At 43.7% G+C, this 19,701-nt stretch overlaps 1 protein-coding gene across 1 annotated transcript in view; it reads right to left on the minus strand.

Annotated features, from left to right (window-relative positions):
• The window catches only part of apbb1ip (amyloid beta (A4) precursor protein-binding, family B, member 1 interacting protein), a 112,460-nt gene that overhangs the window by 70,530 nt on the left and 22,229 nt on the right, over positions 1 to 19,701 (minus strand). The window contains exon 2 of the mRNA XM_078427607.1: positions 4,041 to 4,124. Coding sequence (XP_078283733.1) covers positions 4,041 to 4,124 — 84 coding nt within the window. The remainder of the gene's footprint in view (positions 1 to 4,040; positions 4,125 to 19,701) is intronic.

The following is a 19,701-nucleotide window of genomic DNA, read 5'->3' on the forward strand; positions in this document are numbered from 1 at the left end:
TGTGTGCAGTAATCATACCAAGTCCTCTGACCATTCACTCATCACCCCAAGATGGTGATTTAATTCACTTCCATAACACACAATGTGGTACTGTCAGCAATCTACTGTCACAATGGGAAGTGTGCACAGCTGCAGCTCTGACTGACTGCACATAGGAACTGGAGCTGCAGCTGGATGACGTCAGGTTTGTCCGGAAAGCTGACGGCTTCATAGAGAAGACTTTTAGCGAGGTGGTCATGCTCATTCTGCAGGCACAAAGTAGATGGGTGACCACCAGGAATGTGAAAGAGACTGGGCAGGAATCATCTGTGGCCATTCCTGTCCAAAACAAGTATATCCTTTTGGATACTGTTGGGGGGGGGGGGGGGGGGTAGATGACAGTTCAGAAGAGAACAACAGCAGCAGTCCGATCTATGATACTGAGACTGGGTCCCAGGCAGAGCAGGAAAGGGTGGTCAGACAAATCTACAGTGATAGGAGATTGTGTAAGAAAATAACTGCAGATGCTGGTACAAAGCGAAGGTATCACAAAATGCTGGAGTAACTCAATGGGTCAGGTAGCATCTCTGGAGAGAAGGAATGGGTGATGTTTAGGGTCGCGACACGAAACATCACCCATTTCTTCTCTCCAGAGATGCTGCCTGACCCGCTGAGTTACTCCAGCATTTTGTGATAGGAGATTCATTAGTTAGGGGGACAGACAGGAGATTCTGTGGGACTCCAGGTTGGTGTGCTGCCTCCTTGGTGCTGGAGCGCAGGATGTCTTGGAATAGCTGCACAACATTCTCAAGGGGAAGGGTGAATAGACAGAAGTCATTGAGTATAGAAGTTGTGAGTTAGATAAGACGTTGCAGTTGCAGTTAGATAAAACGTTGGTGTTAGATATGTTGCAGTTAGATAAGACATAGGTGAGGCCGCATTTAGAGTATTGTGTTCAATAGACAATAGACAATAGGTGCAGGAGGAGGCCATTCAGCCCTTCGAGCCAGCACCGCCATTCAATATGATCATGAATGATCATTCTCAATCAGTACCCCGTTCCTGCCTTCTCCCCATACCCCCTGACTCCGCTATCCTTAAGAGCTCTATCTAGCTCTCTCTTGAATGCTTTCAGAGAATTGGCCTCCACTGCCTTCTGAGGCAGAGAATTCCACAGATTCACAACTCTCTGACTGAAAAAGTTTTTCCTCATCTCAGTTCTAAATGGCCTACCCCTTATTCTTAAACTGTGGCCCCTTGTTCTGGACTCCCCCAACATTGGGAACATGTTTCCTGCCTCTAACGTGTCCAACCCCTTAATAATCTTATACGTTTCGATAAGATCTCCTCTCATCCTTCTAAATTCCAATGTATACAAGCCTAGTCGCTCCAGTCTTTTAACATATGACAGTCCCGCCATTCCGGGAATTAACCTAGTTCTGGACACCATGTTATAGGAAAGATGTTGTCCAGCTGGAAAGGATGCAGAGAAGATTTACGAGGATGTTGCCAGGACTAGAGGGCCTGAGCTATAGTGAGAGGTTGAGGAGGCTATGATTCTATTCTTTAGAGTGCAGGAAGATGAAAGGTGATCTTATAGAGGTGTACAAAATCATGAGAGGAATAAATCGGGTAGATGCACAGAGTCTCTTGCTCAGCATAGTGGACTCGAGAATCAGAGGGCATAGTTTTAAGGTGAGGCAGGAAAGATTTATTAGGAATCTGAGGGGTGACATTTTGGCACGTACATATATAAGAAACCTCCAGAAAGTTACGGGCCAAATGCAGGCAAATGGTACTTTTTTTAGATTTAGATTTAGAGATACAGCGCGGAAACAGGCCCTTCGGCCCACCGAGTCCGCGCCGCCCAGCGATCTCCGCACATTGACACATACACCCACTAGGGACAATTTCTACATTTACCCAGTCAATTAACCTACATACCTGTACGTCTTTGGAGTGAGGGAGGAAACCGAAGATCTCGGAGAAAACCCACGCAGGTCACGGGGAGAACGTACAAACTCCGTACAGACGGCGCCCGTATTCAGGATCGAACCTGAGTCTCCGGCGCTGCATTCGCTGTAAGGCAGCAACTCTACCGCTGCACCACCGTGCCGTACTTTGATGGGGTTCCGTGGTTATGTTGGGCTGAAGGGCATTTTTCCCATGCTGTATGATTCTGTCACTTTATGTCTCCCTGACTCAATGACATCCTATGATATGTTTAATGCTATGAATTTCTTGGCAATATCCATCACATCCAAATCCAAAATCCTTAAATTCCCTTCTCCATTAAACTTCCTTTGGAGCACCTTCACTGCAAGTGCTGCAGGGAGTCCAACTCCCTGGAAGCTCCAACTTTCCTCACAAGAACTTGATCTCCAGAATGAATTTTGTTCTTTCTCCAAAGTTTACAGGAAAGGTGTCCGCAGCTGAATTTGTGAGCTTTTCCACTGGTTGTAGTGATTTATTGCATTGAACTAAAGGGCTTCGGAGGTGATCTGAATACTTTCTGAGCATGTATTTACTGTTACTGACCTCGTGGATAGAAATCATATCTGAAGATTTGCTCGTTTTAAGAATCTGTTCGATGGCAGTGTTTCTGCTGTCTGTGGAATCATTGGGGAAAGGTGAAAGAAGCTAAATCTGAGCTAACCATGCAGAAAGTTCAGCCGTTGACTGACATGCTCAGCAATTTTTATTTTGGAAGTGGTTTTATGGGCAAAGTGTTGGATGTTGTCATAAATGGTCTGAATATATCTGTTTTTATACCATCCTGAAGAAAATGGAAAATGATCGCACAAAGGAATCCAGCAAATGTAGTTGAAATCTCCATCAAACTTTGCATGTAGAGGAGTAAATTCCATCAGGATAGAAACCTCAACTAATAGGTTGGAAAAACTTATTGGAAACATTTGTATCAGCAAGAGGGTGAATATTGGAGTTAATGGTTTCACTAAATTGGTTTCAAGGGTAGCACTGTGGTGTAGCGGTAGAATTGCAACCTTACAGCGCCACAGACCTGGGTTTGATCCCGACTTCGGGTGCTGTACGGAGTTTATACATTCTCCCCGTGAACGTGTGGGTTTTCTCCGAGGTCTTCGGTTTCCTCCCACACTCCAATACAGGTTTGTAAGTTAATTGGCTTGGGTTTGTATAGTTGGTATACAGTAAGTGTAAATTGTTCCTAGTGTGCATAGGCTTGTGTTAATGTGCGAGGATCGCTGGTCTGTGTGGACTCAGTGGGCCGAAGGGCCTGTTTCCGCATTGTATCTCTAAACTAAACTAAACTAAACTAAAATGTTCTTGTAAGCCACATACAGAAACACATATGTAATATTGATAGACACAAAAAGCTATTTGCTAACTCAGCAGGCCAGACAGCATCTCTGGAGAGAAGGAATGGGTGACATTTCAGTTCAAGACCCTTCTTCAGACCCGAAACGTCACCCATTCCTTCTCTCCAGAGATGCTATCTGTCCCGCTGAGTTACTCCAGCCTTTTGTGTCTATCTTTGGTTAAAACCAGCATCTGCAGTTCCTTCTTACACATGTAATATTGCCGAACTTTCTTACATTGTGATCTATATTTATGATGGGATATTGCCATCTTTTTTGCAAAGGCATTTGATAGATAATTTTATTTGATTCCAATTTTTGATAAAGGTTCTAACAAAAAGATTTTATTTGAATGCATCAAGTTGTGAAAACAGGTCTTTGCCAATCACCTGCAATTATAATTCTATGTTATCCTTTGATGTTACAATAACCAAAACTCTGTATATCCTTCCGTTTCTTTCTTCTGCACGTTGAAAAATATCAAATCATTATCCAAAGATAAGGGGACATCCCTTCATTACCATCAGTCAGACATATAATCAGGGCATATAATCAGGGCATGTAAGTTAGGCCTACCATGGTTTCACTATCAAACAAAAACAAAAACATTTCAATTAAATATTTCTCTCCTCTCTGTCAGATTCTTCCTACCACCCTCTGATCAATTCTAAGTGGTGTGGTCCTTTGATAATGAAAAGTTGTTCATTTTAAAATCCAACTAACCTGTGTTAGCAAGTCCATCTCTCCAAGGAGATCACTGAACATGGCATCTATGTCATCACTGACATTACCTCCTCCGGACTCCATCTGTAAAAGACAAAATATTCAATGAAAGGTGGAGTTATATGGTCAACCAAACCAAACGTCAGGAGGTGAGTACATTCAGGGGCTGACTATCTGGCACCTAGTTAGTGATAGTGACTAAAGGTAAATTTCTCCCTAACTTTTATGTTCTTAAAATCAATTAAGTATTGAATTGTTTCACCTTTCTCTCATATGATTCTCAACTCTTTTCGTTTTGCAGTTCCACAGAATCCATTACCTACTGAGGCACCTTGTCAAAATAATAGCCATAAATGTGCTTTGTCATACTGAAACAGGACCAGAATGTGTTCTTGAAGAGAGATGAGCCCCTGCAGAGTCACCAAACTGGTGCAGGGGTACATGAGATTAGGCCAGGTATCTCTTTATGGCACCAACGTGATAAATCGAAAGGTTTCCTTCAAGGCCGTAATGTTTTTATTATTCTTTTCTGTGATGAGAAGGTTAATTAAATAAACAGCGGACATCACTGGACAATTTGATTCTCATTTAATCCAACAGGTCAACATGCTCCAGTGGGAATATTGGATCGCAGTCAGAAACAGAAAACCTGGTCTAATTTTACTATTCCTTGTCTTGTGGTACTGATATTAATTGCAGATCTCCTCCTGTAACTCTGGATGAGATTAACTAATGCAGCAAAGTCCAAGAATTGATCTGGGACTTGTCCTGAACTGTATTGCATGGAATAGTAAATTCACACATTGAGCCAATACAGTGGCAGTTTCATGGAATGTGACTGTAACAATTTGAAACCACTGCTCTGAGAGACGATTTAGGAAATGGAAAGCTGAGGAGGAAGTCTGAAAGAAGTGCACTTGAATTACCCAGGCGTAGAAGACCATGGCCTAGGGCTGGAAGATGGGATTAATATGGATGGGTACCCTATCCACGGGTCAATTTGGATGTGGTGGGCTGAATGGCCTTTTGTCATGCTGTATGACCCCAAAAGATTTCATAACAAGTTGTTACTACTGCCCTTTAAATGATGTCTGGTTATGGGAGAGAGACCGACTACAACCAGGAAGCCTGAGTTGATGTTCACGATCAACCCAAAGGGTGAATGGAGGTCGGTTTTTGTGGCTGTGGGGAAGTTTGACTGGATGGTTTGGAAAAGTTGAAAGTGTTCTTTGGAGTATTTTTCAAAAGAAGCCATTTCATCTGGGGAACCTTCAACTCCATCTTTGGTTTCATGCTTTCCAACCCTTGTTAAACGCTGGAGGCTTCAGAGCCTCTTCCACATTATGCCGTTGGAGCCCAATTTAAATTCCTTATATTCCATCTGTTCATCATGGAAAACCATGGAAATCCCAGTTATTGTGCGAATAGCAAATTAGGAGCATAATCCATGGATTACACTATTTGACCTAATCCACTTGCAGCAGGGTTGGAGATTGCATGGAGTTGCAATAATATTGAGGGTGTGGGCAATATCTCACTCCATTGATACTTGCTGAGCTCCAGTGTTTAAGGCATTTTGAGTACAATACAAAATGCTGGAGAACCCTTCTTCAGACCTCACCTGACTTGAAACGTCACCTATCCATGTCCTCCAGAGATGCTGTCAGATCCACAGCATCACTCCAGCAATTGGTATTTGACTCAGGATTTCAACATCTGCAATTCCTTGTGTCTACACACTCTCTTTTCAGACATTTTCAGAGAAGTAAAATGTGCTGGTGGTCTTAATGTTACAGAGAGGTGATCAAATTAAAACTAACCATGACTTAAAGAATGAACTGTGGCTCCGTACAATAAAACTGTGTGCAGCAGTGATAACAGGAAGTGATAGATCGGTTCATCCCTACTATCAATGGTAAGTGGTCCCGAGAACTGCACTGGAAGCAGTATGTGACCCTAGACAACCTAACATTGTCTATGTGCAATGTTACCTAGACATTGTTACCATTGTCTAGCTAACAATTCAGGTTATCTCTGAAACCCACAGATACTGTAGCTGGACTGCACAGAAAATCTGAAACTTTCAAAAGTGTTGTCGTTTTACAATTTTGAGTGGTTATTCTGTGCTCCACCCAAGCCTTTACCTGTCGTTTCCTCCATCAACATGGTTCTGATAAAGATTTTGTACTTGCACACGGAAGGAAATGAAAAAGTGAAAAGCAAAAGGATTAGTAACCCCAGCTTCTTTATGAAAATAGACTTCTAGACATTTGACACCAGAAGAAACTGGAAACAAGCGGTGTATCGTTCTCTAACAGTGAGGCTGTAGACAGGAATCTGTATTTCAAGCACAAATAAAAACAAAACAAATAGTGAAAGAAAAATAAATCTCACCTTCACGTGCAATCTAATACCAATGTATGGTCACTTCACAGAACTGATACGAGGTGCCAGTCTCATTGATAAAGTCAGGAGAGCAGATAGAAATAGCAGCAACTTAATGTGCATTTCAGCAACACATTGTACAGTCTAATTAAGGTAAATACAATTCGCTGAAGCTACTGCTACAAGCTCGGACATGGATAAAGAATGTAGTGTCAAGATTCAGGTAGGCTTGAAATACTGCTGTGTTCCAACAAGCCAATGTCAAGAATACCATCTACATTGAAGATGCATGTTTTAGTTTGGTGTGTGTTTGATTGGATTACATTCCTTATCCATACATGTTACAACAGGCTAACTCTTGGCCTTGTCCTCTTAACTGAGAGAATTAAATACGACAATGTAAATCAGGAAAAAGAAGTGCAAACCTTGTATAGGAAGTAAGGTGTATGGCAGCTTGAATTAAATTTATATCAGTTATGAAATTAAAAGTTCCACAATTATTCAGATATGTTTTGGATGCAAAAGGTCTCAATTTCAATCACCATTCCTACCTTCTCTCAGTTTGACAGACTTGTTAGTCAGGCAAATTCCAAAACTGGAGGTCAATTACTTATTGTCCAGACTAGGCTGGGGTTGTTTTGTTTGGAACAGATGAGGCTGTTCTAAATAAAACAACCACATACTTTATCTGGGCCCCTTGTGGGGAGATTTAACTGAGACGTAGTCACGAGGGGCCCAGATAACATATGTAGGCAAATAGTATTTCTGAGAGATAGAATTAATTTGCATTTGGAACAACACCAAGCTTCTTAGGTGCTTGACAGCTAATGGCTGCTTAGGGATACTCATCATGGTTATATGCGAGGGAAATCATATCTTACGGATTTGATTGAGTATTTTGAAGGTCCTGCGGGAAGACGATATGATGGAACCTGTGAGATGTTTTTCCAGGAAGACTGTCAAATCTATGGCAGAACCTCTCATCACTACAACACACCAACAAGCACCAACCCCATACTTAGCTGGCAGTGAGAGGGGCCCTCGTCATCAGATCCTTCATGCCTAGTCGGAGTCTCACTTCCAAAGCTTGCTGCTGTCAAGATGGCGGCAGTGTGGCGACATGATTGTCCACTTCTGTGTAGACTGTGCTTTTGCCAAGAAGGTCAGGAAAAGGATGCAAGTGTCCTTGGTTCCTAGCAGCTGTGTAACAGAGAACTCTCTGATCTGTAGCTGTTCCGAGGGACGCCTACCGAGACAGGCATCAACTGTTGCTGGAAGACAATCAACTTGTGGAAAGGCACGTTTTAGTCTGCCCATAACGTGTTGGTCTTCTAGTGCAACACGATGTCCATAAGAGATTACTGTCAATTGGCACATTCCAGGCTGCACGTGAAGTGCTAATGGACACACTGAAGCTTGGTGCAGCCACCGACTGCAGTCTAAGGTCCTGTCATGAATAGGGCCTAGACCCCATATAGCCAGCCCCTTAAGCACTTCAAAGGGTAGTTTAAAGAAAATGCATTGTCGATAGTATGTACTGGTTTGATAGCAGAATAAATATCTTGATTGGATGGCACTAAAGATAGAGATGTTCTAATTGTATTGCAATTTCTGTTTTTTTTGGAATGAAGTTATTTTTGAAAAATAATTATTATGTATATTGAACAGAAGTACAGTGAAATCAAGTCGAAATCTCACTGAGCCCAACCCATCTTGTATCTCAAATGCCATTTTAGACTGATCACTCACAGACAAGACTGATCCTTAAGGATAAATGTACAGGACTTTACTGCATTTGGGAAGAGGAGGCTACATGTGAATAAAAGGGGAACATCTCTACAGAACTGAGAAATTCTGATCGAGCTAGAATTTGTGCAAGAAAGATAAGGATGTATTTTTGATGGAGTTTCAGAAATAGACAATAGACAATAGGTGCAGGAGTAGGCCATTCGGCCCTTCGAGCCAGCAACACCATTCAATGTGATCATTCTCAATCAGTACCCCGTTCCTGCCTTCTCCCCATACCCCCTGACTCCGCTATCCTTAAGAGCTCTATCTGGCTCTCTCGTGAAAGCATTCAGAGACTTGGCCTCCACTGCCTTCTGAGGCAGTGAATTCCACAGATTTACAACTCTCTGACTGAAAATGTTTTTCCTCATCTCCGTTCTAAATGGCCTACCCCTTATTCTTAAACTGTGGCCCCTGGTTCTGGACTCCCCCAACATTGGGAACATGTTACATTTTGGTTTCACCATGGAGAAATTACAGCAGTGTTTACAAGTGTTTATAAAGCTAAAAGAATAGTTAATTCTTGAGTGGACAAGTCAATCACCCGATCTGAACCCAATTGAGCATGACCTTTATATGCTGAAGAGAAAACTGAAGGGGACTAGCCCCCAAAACAAGCACAAGCTAAAGATGGCTGCAATACAGGCCTGGCAGAGCATCACCAGAGAAGACACCCAGGAACTGGTGATGTCCATGAATCGCAGACTTCAAGCAGTCATTGCTTGTAAAGGATATGCAACAAAATACTAAACATGACTACTTCCATTTACATGACATTGCTGTGTCCCAAACATTATGGTTCCCTGAAATGGGGGGACTATGTATAAACACAGCTGTAATTTCTACCCATGAAACCAAAATGTATAAAAATGGCCTTTAATAAAATCTGACAATGTGCACTTTAACCACATGTGATTTTTTCTATTACAAATCTGAAATTGTGGAGTACAGAAGCAAATAAATAAATGATGGGTCTTTGTCCCAAACATTATGGAGGGCACTGTATATCATTAGTTAGTTACAGATTTGCAGGTGATGGATTGGACGGTGAGTTCCTTGATATCTTTCACTTCGTAGCTAATGTTGGAGTTACAGAATATTGAAGTTATCTCCAAATGTTAACAAAAATCTAGTACTACTGGACGAGGAGCTTCGTGGTGATCATTCATTTGTGTCTGCAACATGATAGAGGGACTGAGGAGAGGGTCGCTGAGCAATGTTATCTGCTCCGATGGAGCTAGAGGTGACGCTGGTTTGGTAGTAAGGAAGGCAAATTCAATGCTAGCATTTATATTAAGAGGACTGGAATACAAAATCAGAGATGCAATGCTGAGGCTCTATAAAGTGCTGGTCAGGCTGCATTTTGAGTACTGTGGGCAAATTTGGGCCCCATATCTGAGGAAGGATGTGCTGGCTCTGGAGAGGGTGCAGACGTGGTTTACAAGAATAATTCCAGGAATAAGTGGGTTAGCTTATGATGAGCGTTTGACAGCACTGGGGTCTACTTGCTGGAGTTTAGAAGGTTGAGGGGGGACCTCATTGAAACTTACAGAATAATGAAAGGCATAGATAGAGTGGATGCGGAAAGGATGTTTCCACTGGTGGCAGAGTCTAGGATCAGAGATCATTGCCTCAGAATTAAAGGGCACTCTTTTAAAAAGGTGAGGAGGAACTTCTTTAGTCAGAAGGTAGTTAATCTGTGGAACTCATTGCCACAGAGGGTATTTTTAGTGGATATTTTTAAGGCAGAGATAGATAAGTTCTTGATTAGAATGAGTGTCAGGGGTTATGGGGAGAAGGCAGGAAAATGGAATTAGGTGGCAGAGATCAGCCATGATTGAATGGCAGAGTAGACTCGATGGGCCGAATGTCCTAATTCTACTCCTATAATGTGAACGTGAATTTGTGATAAGTTTCTTATCAACGTGTAGGATTTGGTGATATTCTCCGATATCTACCTCAACAGGTGTGCTCACCAAGCCCTACAACTGCAGTCGAAGGCTGTGGAATTCTCTGCCTCAGAGGGCAGTGGAGGCCAATTCTCTGAACACATTCAAGAGAGAGCTAGATAGAGCTCTTAAGGATAGCGGAGTCAGGGGGTATGGGGAGAAAGCAGGAACGGGGTACTGATTGAGAGTGATCAGCCATGATCACATTGAATGGCGGTGCTGGCTCGAAGGGCCGAATGGCCTACTCCTGCACCTATTGTCTATTGTCTATTGTCTATAAGGCCAGACCGCTGCTCCCAATGAAGGTGATGGTGATGATAAACATTTTATCCCAGTGTCTTTCCAGGCTGACAATGGACACACAAAGCGACAGTTCCGCAGTCATCTTTAAATTGGCGCAGCGGTGGAGTTGCTGCCTTACTTAGGGGGCGTGGCTGTGTTCTGCAGCTGCAGCTCACTGGCAGTCTCTCTGTCTTTTTTTTGTTTTTTGTCTATTGTCATCGTTTAATGTACGTTTTGTTCTATTTTTAACTCTGTGTATGTGGGGGGGGTGGTGGGGGGGTTAGGGGAAACCTTTTTTTCTAATCTCTTCCTCAACGGAGATGCGACCTTTACCGTGTCGTATCTCCGTTCGCGCTACGGCCTAACATCGTGGAGTCGGCGGCCTCCAGCTGGGATCGACCTTGAAGACTCCGGTCACAGGGCCTGGACTTACCATCTCGGAGGCTTCGGCCGTGGGCCCTGCAGACCGCAACATCGGGAGTTCGCAGGTCCCTGGCTGGCGACCGGTTTTTGGGAGCTCCAGCCATAGCAGCTTCGACCGCCCCTTAAGCGCGAGGTACGATCGACCCACTCGCAGGCCCTTCATCACCCTGCGTGGCTCGGCCGCAGCACTTTCCATCGCCCGGTGGGGGCTCAGGACTTTCATCGGCCTGCTCGGCTCGGCCCTGGGACTTTCCATCGCCCGGTGGGGGCTTCAAAAAGTTGGGAGCCTCGATCACCTCGTGGCATCACGGGAGAAGAATGAGGAGGAGATAAGACTTTGCCTTCCATCACAGTGAGGGTGTGCCTAGAGCAATCACTGTGATGGCTGTTTGTGTCAAAATTGTACCTGTGTGTCCTGTGCTTTTTGTTGTCTACTGCCGGACCCTGACGTGAGAGGACGCTGGCGTTGTTTATTCGCCGCTTTTCCGTTAGGATAGTTTGTCTGTTTGTTTTTATGTTGATTGTTTTTGTAAAGCGTTTTGAGCACCCGATAAGGCGCTATATAAAATAAATGAATTATTATTATTATTATTACTGTGCCAGAAATCTGGGTTTGATCCTGACTACTGGTGTTGTCTGTACAGAGTTTGTACTTTCTCCCCGTGAGCTGCGTGGGTTTTCTCCGGGTGCTCTGGTTTCCTCCCACACTCCCAAGACGTACAGGTTTGTATGTTAATTGACGTTGATAAAATCTTAAATTGTCCCTAGAGTGGAGGATAGTGTTAGTGTGCGGGGTTCGCTGGCCAGTACGGACTCATTGGGCCGAAGGCTGTATCTCTAAATTTACCGATGACACCACCGTTGTTGGACGAATTACAGGTAATGAGCTCTTAAGGATAGCGGAGTCAGGGGGTATGGGGAGAAAGCAGTTAGGAGGGAGATCAATTAATTGATTGAATGGCATCAGAACAACACCATTACTCCTAAAGTCAGCAAAGCAAAAGCAAGGGGCTGATTGTTGATTTTGGAGCAGGGAGCTGAAAATCCACCTGCTCTATAACATGTATGAGATTAAAACTGCATAGAAAAGTCCAGGTGTTCTCATCAACGCCCTATATATTTGTAATAAGTCATCTTGGCACCATACACAAAAACCTTTGCAATGAGGCCAACATATCATTTGCCTTCCTAACAGCCAGCACCTGTTTGCTTTTGGTAGCTAGTGTACAAGATGCCCAGGTGCTTTGAACAGCTACTTATCACAGCTACTTAAAAAATACTCTTCATTTCTGTTTTATCTAGCAAATTAGATAACTTCCATTTGCCCATCTGCCATGTTGTTGCATGCATCTATCGCTTGAATATGAATCTTCAAAACCTCTTTGCATCCTCATCACTGCTCAAAGGAACATGAGAAATGGGAGAAGGAATGGCACAGGGGCAGCACAGTTGGGCAGCGGTAGACTTGCTGACTTACACCACCAGATATCCAGGCTCGATCCTGAATACAGGTTCAGTCTGTACGGAATTTGTACCTTCTCCCTGTGACAGCATGGCTTTTCCCCGGGTGCTCCGGTTTCCTCCCACACGCCAAAGACGTCCAGGTTTACAAGTTAATTGGCTTCGGTAAAATTGTTAACTGTCCCTAATGTGCAGGATATTGTAAATGTGCAGGGTGATCGCTGGTCAGCACAGACTAAGTGGGTTGAAGGGCCTGTTTCCGCGCTGTAGCTCTAAAGTCTAAAGTAAAGAATGCAATGGGAAGGATGTTGTTAAGATGGAAAGAGTGCAGAGAAGATTTATGTTGCCAGGACTTGATGGCCTGAGCTATAGGGAAATGTTGGGCAGGCTCGGACTTTATTCCTTGGAGTGCAGGAGGGTGAAGAGTGAATATATAGAGATGCACGAGATCATGAGGCGAATGCACAGAGTCTCTTCCCCAAGGCAGGGGAGTCAAGAACCAAAGGGATGGGTTTAAGGTGAGAGGGTGAATATTTAATAGGAACCCGAGGGACAACTTTTTCACACAGAGGATGGTGACTACATGGAACGAGCTGCCAGAGGAGGTAGTTGAGGCAGGTACTATAACAGCATTGAAAAGACATTTGCAAATCTACATGGACAGGAAAGGTTCAGAGAGATATGGGCCAAATGTCGGCAGGTGGGTCTAGCGTAGATGGTGTATCTTTGTCAGCATGGGCAAAGATGGGATACGCGAAGTATACGAAGTAAAGTAGATGAGCTTGAGGCTCAGTTAGATGTTGGTAGATATGACATTGTGGGGATTACAGAGGCGTGGCTGCAGGAGGATCGGGCCTGGGAACTTAATATTCAGGGTTATACATCCTATAGACAGGACAGGCAGGTGGGCAGAGGCGGTGGGGTAGCTCTGCTGGTGAGGGATGAAATTCAGTCCCTTGAGAGGGAAGACATGCGGACTGACGAGGTAGAGTCATTGTGGATTGAGTTGAGGAATTGTAAAGGCAAGAAGACACTAATTGGTGTTATCTACAGACCCCCGAATAGTAGCCCGGATGTAGGGTGTAATTTGCAGCAGGAGTTAAAACTGGCATGTAACAAAGGTAATGCCACTGTGGTGATGGGGGATTTCAATATGCAGGTAGACTGGGAAAATCAGGTTGGTTCTGGACCCCAAGAATAGAGAGTTTGTAGAGTGCCTCTGCGATGGATTCTTAGAGCAGCTTGTAATGAAGCCTACCAGAGAAAAGGCAAATCTGGATTTAGTGTTGTCCAATGAACCAGATTTGATAAGAGAACTCGAGGTAAAGGAACCGCTTGGAGGTAGTGATCATAATATGATTAGTTTTAATCTACAATTTGAGAAGGAGAAGGTTAAATCGGAAGTGTCAGTGTTGCAGTTGAACAAAGGGGACTATAAAGGCATGAGAGAGGAGCTGGCCAAGGTCGATTGGAAAGGGATCTTAACAGGATTGACGGTGGAACAGCAATGGCAGGAATTTCTGGGCATAATCCGGAAGACGCAGGATCATTTCATTCCAAAAAGGAAGAAGATTCTAAGGGGTGTAGGAGGCAACCGTGGCTGACAAGGGAAGTTAGGGATGGAATAAAACTAAAAGAAAAGATGTATAACACAGCAAAGAGTAGCCGGAAGCCAGAGGATTGGGAAACCTTCATAGGACAACAGAAGGTAACAAAACGGGCAATACGGGCTGAAAAGATGAAGTACAAGGGGAAGCTGGCCAAGAATATAAAGGACAGTAAAAGCTTCTTTAGATATGTTAAGAGAAAAAGAGTAGCAAAGTCAAATGTGGGTCCCTTGAAGGCAGACACGGGTGAAATTATTATGGGTAACAAGGAAATAGCAGAAGAGTTGAACAGGTACTTCAGATCTGTCTTTACTAAGGAAGACACAAACAATCTCCCAGATGTACTGGAGGACAGAGGATCTCGGGGGGTAGAGGAACTGAAAGAAATTTTCATTAGGCGAGAAATAGTATTATCATATCATATCATATACATACAGCCGGAAACAGGCCTTTTCGGCCCTCCAAGTCCGTGCCGCCCAGTGATCCCCGTACATTAACACTATCCTACACCCACTAGGGACAATTTTTACATTTACCCAGCCAATTAACCTACATACCTGTACGTCTTTGGATAGACGTAGACTAATGGGACTGAAGGATGATAAATCCCCTGGGCCTGATGGTCTGCATCCCAGGGTCCTCAGGGAGGTGGCTCTAGAAGTAGTGGACGCATTGGTGATCATTTTCCAATGTTCAATAGATTCAGGATCAGTTCCGGTGGATTAGAGGATAGCTAACATTATCCCACTTTTCAAGAAAGGAGCGAGAGAGAAAACAGGGAATTACAAACCAGTTAGCCTGACTTTGGTGGTGGGAAAGATGCTGGAGTCAATTATTAAAGAGGTAATAACGGTGCATTTGGATAGCAGTAAAAGGATAAGTCCAAATCAGCATGGATTTATGAAAGGGAAATCATGCTTGACTAATCTTCTGGAATTTTTTGAGGACGTGACAAGTAAAAAGGATGAAGGGGAGCCAATGGATGTAGTGTATCTAGACTTTCAGAAAGCCTTTGATAAGGTCCCACAGCGGAGATTGGTGAGTAAAATTAGAGCACATGGTATTAGGGGTAGGGTGTTGACATGGATAGAAAATTGGTTGGCAGACAAAGAATAGGAGTAAACGGGTCCTTTTCAGAATGGCAGGCAGTGGCGAGTGGAGTGCCGCAAGGCTCGGTGTTTATCATATATATTAGTGATTAGAGTGCCGCAACTGTTTATCATATATATTAGTGATTAGAAATCCACAAATTCACAACTCTCTGGGTGAAAAAGGTTTTCTCACCTCAGTTTTAAATGGCCTCCCCTTTATTCTTAGACTGTGGCTCCCGGTTCTGGACTCCAACATTGGGAACATTTTTCCTGCATCTAGCTTGTCCAGTCCTTTTATAATTTTATACATTTCGATAAGATCCCCTCTCATCCTTCTAAATTTCAGTGAATACAAGCCTAATATTTCCAATCGTCCCTCATAAGACAGTCCCACCATCCCAGGGATTAACCTTGAAGAACCTATGCTGCACTGCCTCAATAGCAAGGATGTCCTTCCTCAAATTAGGAGACCAAAACTGCACACAATACTCCAGATGTGGTCTCATCAGGGCCCTACACAACTGCAGAAGGTCTTCTTTGCTCCTGTACTCATATCCTCTCGTTATGAAGGCCAACATGCCATCAGCTTTCTTCACTGCCTGCTGTACCTGCATGTTTACTTTCAGTGACTGGTGTACTAGGACACCCAGGTCTCGTTGCATTTCCCTTTTACCTAATCTGACATAATTGAGATAATAATCTGCCTCCTTGTTTTGCACTACATGCTGTACTCGTGCACGATATGTTTGTAGTCATATATGGTATGACTTGTCTGGATAGCACGTAAAGTGGTTTTTCACTGATCTTAGAATACGTGACAATAATAAACTAAACCCAAAGCTAATAATACATCTTAACATTCAGAAATTACCAGTGTCTTAACATTAAATTGATTCAGGTTACTTACAGTTCAATTTCTCTTGAACTCTTCTCTACCAGTAATTGAAATGAACTAATTCCAGCAAAGCTTGGTCTGAGAGAACAACCGGTAATGTTGCAACATGTGCTGCAATTTGCTATATGTGAGAAAAATGTCAAAATCTTCCCTCAAAAGAATAGAACATTTACATGCAAGCAAAATTCTGAGATGCTATGCTTATGCTTTTGGGACTAATATGCTTCTGAAAAGTAGTGGTTAGAAATGCCAACTGTCTATTTAAAGTTTTTTTTGGTCACATTTACATGATGTTAATTTTATTTTAAGATCAACTAGTTCCCTTTTTTGCCAGCACTCTGACTGCCCCTATGGGTACCTACACACATTTGACAGTGTCAAATGGACATCTGGAGTCCTTGAGTCAATGAAGTCAGGCTGGCCACAACTATGTCATCATTTTTGCCCATCTACACTATTCCTGTTTGCCTGCATTAGGACTATTTCTTCTATGCCTTGCCTATTTGAGTGCCTGTCCAAATGCCTTGTAAACACAGTAGTTGGTCCCACCATCACCTCTGGCAGAGTGGTACAGATATCAACTACTTTGTGTGTGAAAAAAACAAAGTCAATATTTTGGGTCAGAGATCCTTCACCATATCTGAAATGGAAGGTAAGATAAGCCGGTAGACCTGTAAGGAGGGTGCAGGAGGGGAACGTGTCTGATAGAGTAAAATAGTTTGACCAGGGCATAAGCTGCAATCATGGTTATCCGGTCAATGAATGAATGGGAGCAGTTAGAAAATGAGACGTAGAAAAACAATGCGAAAATTGTGTAATGCAGAGTAGGGGGACAAGCCTGGCAGGTCAGGCTGGGCATGTCTGCCACTCCCAGAGAGAGAGAGAGAGAGAGAGAGAAAAAGAAAAGAATAGAAACACATTGAGATAATATTGTAGATATATTATTTAATCAAGTTGTCTGAAGTTGTTGGATTCATAATTGAATCCATGAGGTTACAAGGCGCCTGGATGACAAATGAGCTGCTGTTCCTCAAACTTGCAGTACCAGAAGCCACAGGCTGAGAGGTGAGAGAGGAAGTGGGATGAGGAACTAAAGTGGCAGGCAGCGGAAGCTCAATGTTGGCGCTGTAGATGAATTATTATGTTCGTAAGTTCATAAATCATAGGAGCAGAATTAGGCTCTTCAGCTTATCGAGTCTGCACTGCCATTCAATCATGGATGATCAATCTTTACCTCTCAACCTCATTCTCCTGCCTTCTCCCCATAGCCTTTGATATCCATACTAATTAAGAACCTGCCAATCTCCGCTTTAACAATACCCAATGACTTCGCCTCCACAACAATCTGTGGCAATGAATTCCAGAGATTCACCACCCACTGATTAAAGAAATTCCTCCTCATCCCCTTTCTAAAGGCATGTTCTTTTATTTTGAGGCTGTGCCCTCGGGTCCTAGATTCTCCCACTATTGGGAACATCCTCTCCACATCCACTCTATCCAGGCCTTTCGCTTTTCGATAAGTGTAAAATGAGGCCCCCCCCCTTATCCTTCTAGACTCCAGCAAGTACAGGCCTAGAGCTATCAAACGTTCTGATCCCCTTCACACACCAAACCCTCACCATTCTTCAGTCACCAACATGCACCCTAACTCATGCATCAATGGTACAGTGCTCTGAATGTCAGTCCAATAATCTAATTAACACCCTCATTCAACTTAACTATTTATTTTGTACAATCAGTTTCCATTTATAAGGGAAATATCATTATGTTACACTCAGAGTTTGCCAGCAATTCCTTGTTGATTAAGGAATAAAATAAAAAAGCTGGAGATGGAATAATTCATCCAGGAGCAATTTCCATAAAAAGCCGGGAAGAATCATATTCCATTCGGCATGGCAAACCCAGTCACACCAAGCCATGCCCATAACCCATCTCCTAATTTAGGAGTATAATTTCATGGAATGTCTAATATAACTTCAATCATATCAGAATTCAGTAACACACTTTTAGGTGGAGGAGGGAGGGAAAGTAGTCTACTTCTAAAAGGTGGGATTGAGAAGAACTCAGATAATAGGATGTGTCAGTGTGCATGTTGGTGACTGAAGAATGGTGAGGGTTTGATGTGTGAAGGGGATCAGATGCTGAAGGATAAAGGTATATAATTTACTTTCAGGTACTGCAAGGTAATAACCCTGTTATTCCAGGAGTGCTCAAAACCTGGGCATTATCAGGACAATGTAATCCAAGTTCCCTGCGATGTGCCAACAGGATAATGCATTGGGAATGGCAACTATCTGAGCATCGGGTTGCAAGGGAGGCTCAAACAGGAAATACCTATTCTTATCTTCCAAGTGACGTGAAGTGACCAGGAAATGCTTCATTCATTGGGAAAAAATGATTTTCAGTTGCATAATGCTGAACGATGTCCCTGACTCACAAACTTAGCTTATAAGGAAGTATCCAATCTGACACTTTGCGTTAGTCTGCTTCTGTCTGTCAATAACACATCATCGATGCCACGTTTGGACTTGACTGTATCTTGTCTTATGTAAGTTAGTCAAAATGGCCTGGAGTCATTCTGGCAAACCTCTGACAATCACTCTACCAGCCACAGCCTGTGAGATAAATCTGTGGCGATAGGGTAACTTTTCACTCTTCGATCTTTACGCTTGAATGAGGTGGTGCAATAGTACTAATGACGATGATTGTCTCCTGTTCCAGTTGCTTCATCGTTGCATTTCCCGGGTACATTCCATCCTTATGCTGCCCCATCAGATGCATGAGAAATTGGAAGTTTGAAGCTAGATATAAGTGTTCACATTAATGAGAACAGCACTGGGAGTACAGTTGCAATTATTGTTAGAGGGAACATTGATAGTTAATGGTGTTGGGAAAAGCTACTCAGAAACAGGGGTGTATCTGCGGTAAATAGCACCTATGGCAAGCACTGAAATTGGGCCCCTGTCCAAACACCTGACATGGACCAGGTAGGGCCCGTCCTGTGCATGTTTCGGGGTTTAGTTTGGAGATACAGCGCGGAAACAGGCCCTTTCGGCTCACCGAGTCCGCGCCGACCAGTGATCCCCGCACATTAACATTATCCTACACCGACTAGGGACAGCACCCGTAGGAGGGATCGAACCCGGGTCTCCTGCGCTGCATTCGCTGTAAGGCAGCAACTCTACCGTTGCGCCACCAGGTCCTACAGGTGCTACTGATCCACCGCCGATTTTCCAGCAACCGGTGGACTCCCCCACCGCCTTTAATCCAAACAGAGAGCACACTTGAAATGACCCCTGGAAGTCCTCCCACTCCCCCCCCCCCCCCCCCAACCCCCGAAAATGTTGTGCCCAGGCTGGGTGAGGCGGCCGATCTCGACCTCATCGGGACTTCCGTGCCTATTGGCGGGTCGAATTTGTTCCCTGCGGCTGGGGCTCTGGAACTCCGGCCGGGCTGGAGCTGGCAGATCTATCCCCTTAGCTGACTTCCGAGGCCGGCTTTGCGGGCCAATATCTCGGCCCCGTGACCCCTGTTGGTCCGACAAAACGGATAATTTGGCAAGGCTCTGGAACCAAGGATGCAGGAAAATCGGTGGTGGTCCTGCATTCCAACAACAGCCTGGATCAGAGGTGATCTGCTAGCCTTTGAGAAGTCTACATGTGTATAACTGTGGAGTGGAACAAAACCTCCAGTTATAAAGCACCATTTAACATTTTACTATGACTTGCGTAAAGCGTTAATGGTATCGCAGTTCAGTTGGTCTAAAGCGCCCATTATCAG

Source organism: Rhinoraja longicauda, chromosome 2, assembly GCF_053455715.1.
Source record: "Rhinoraja longicauda isolate Sanriku21f chromosome 2, sRhiLon1.1, whole genome shotgun sequence".
Lineage (NCBI taxonomy): Eukaryota > Metazoa > Chordata > Chondrichthyes > Rajiformes > Arhynchobatidae > Rhinoraja > Rhinoraja longicauda.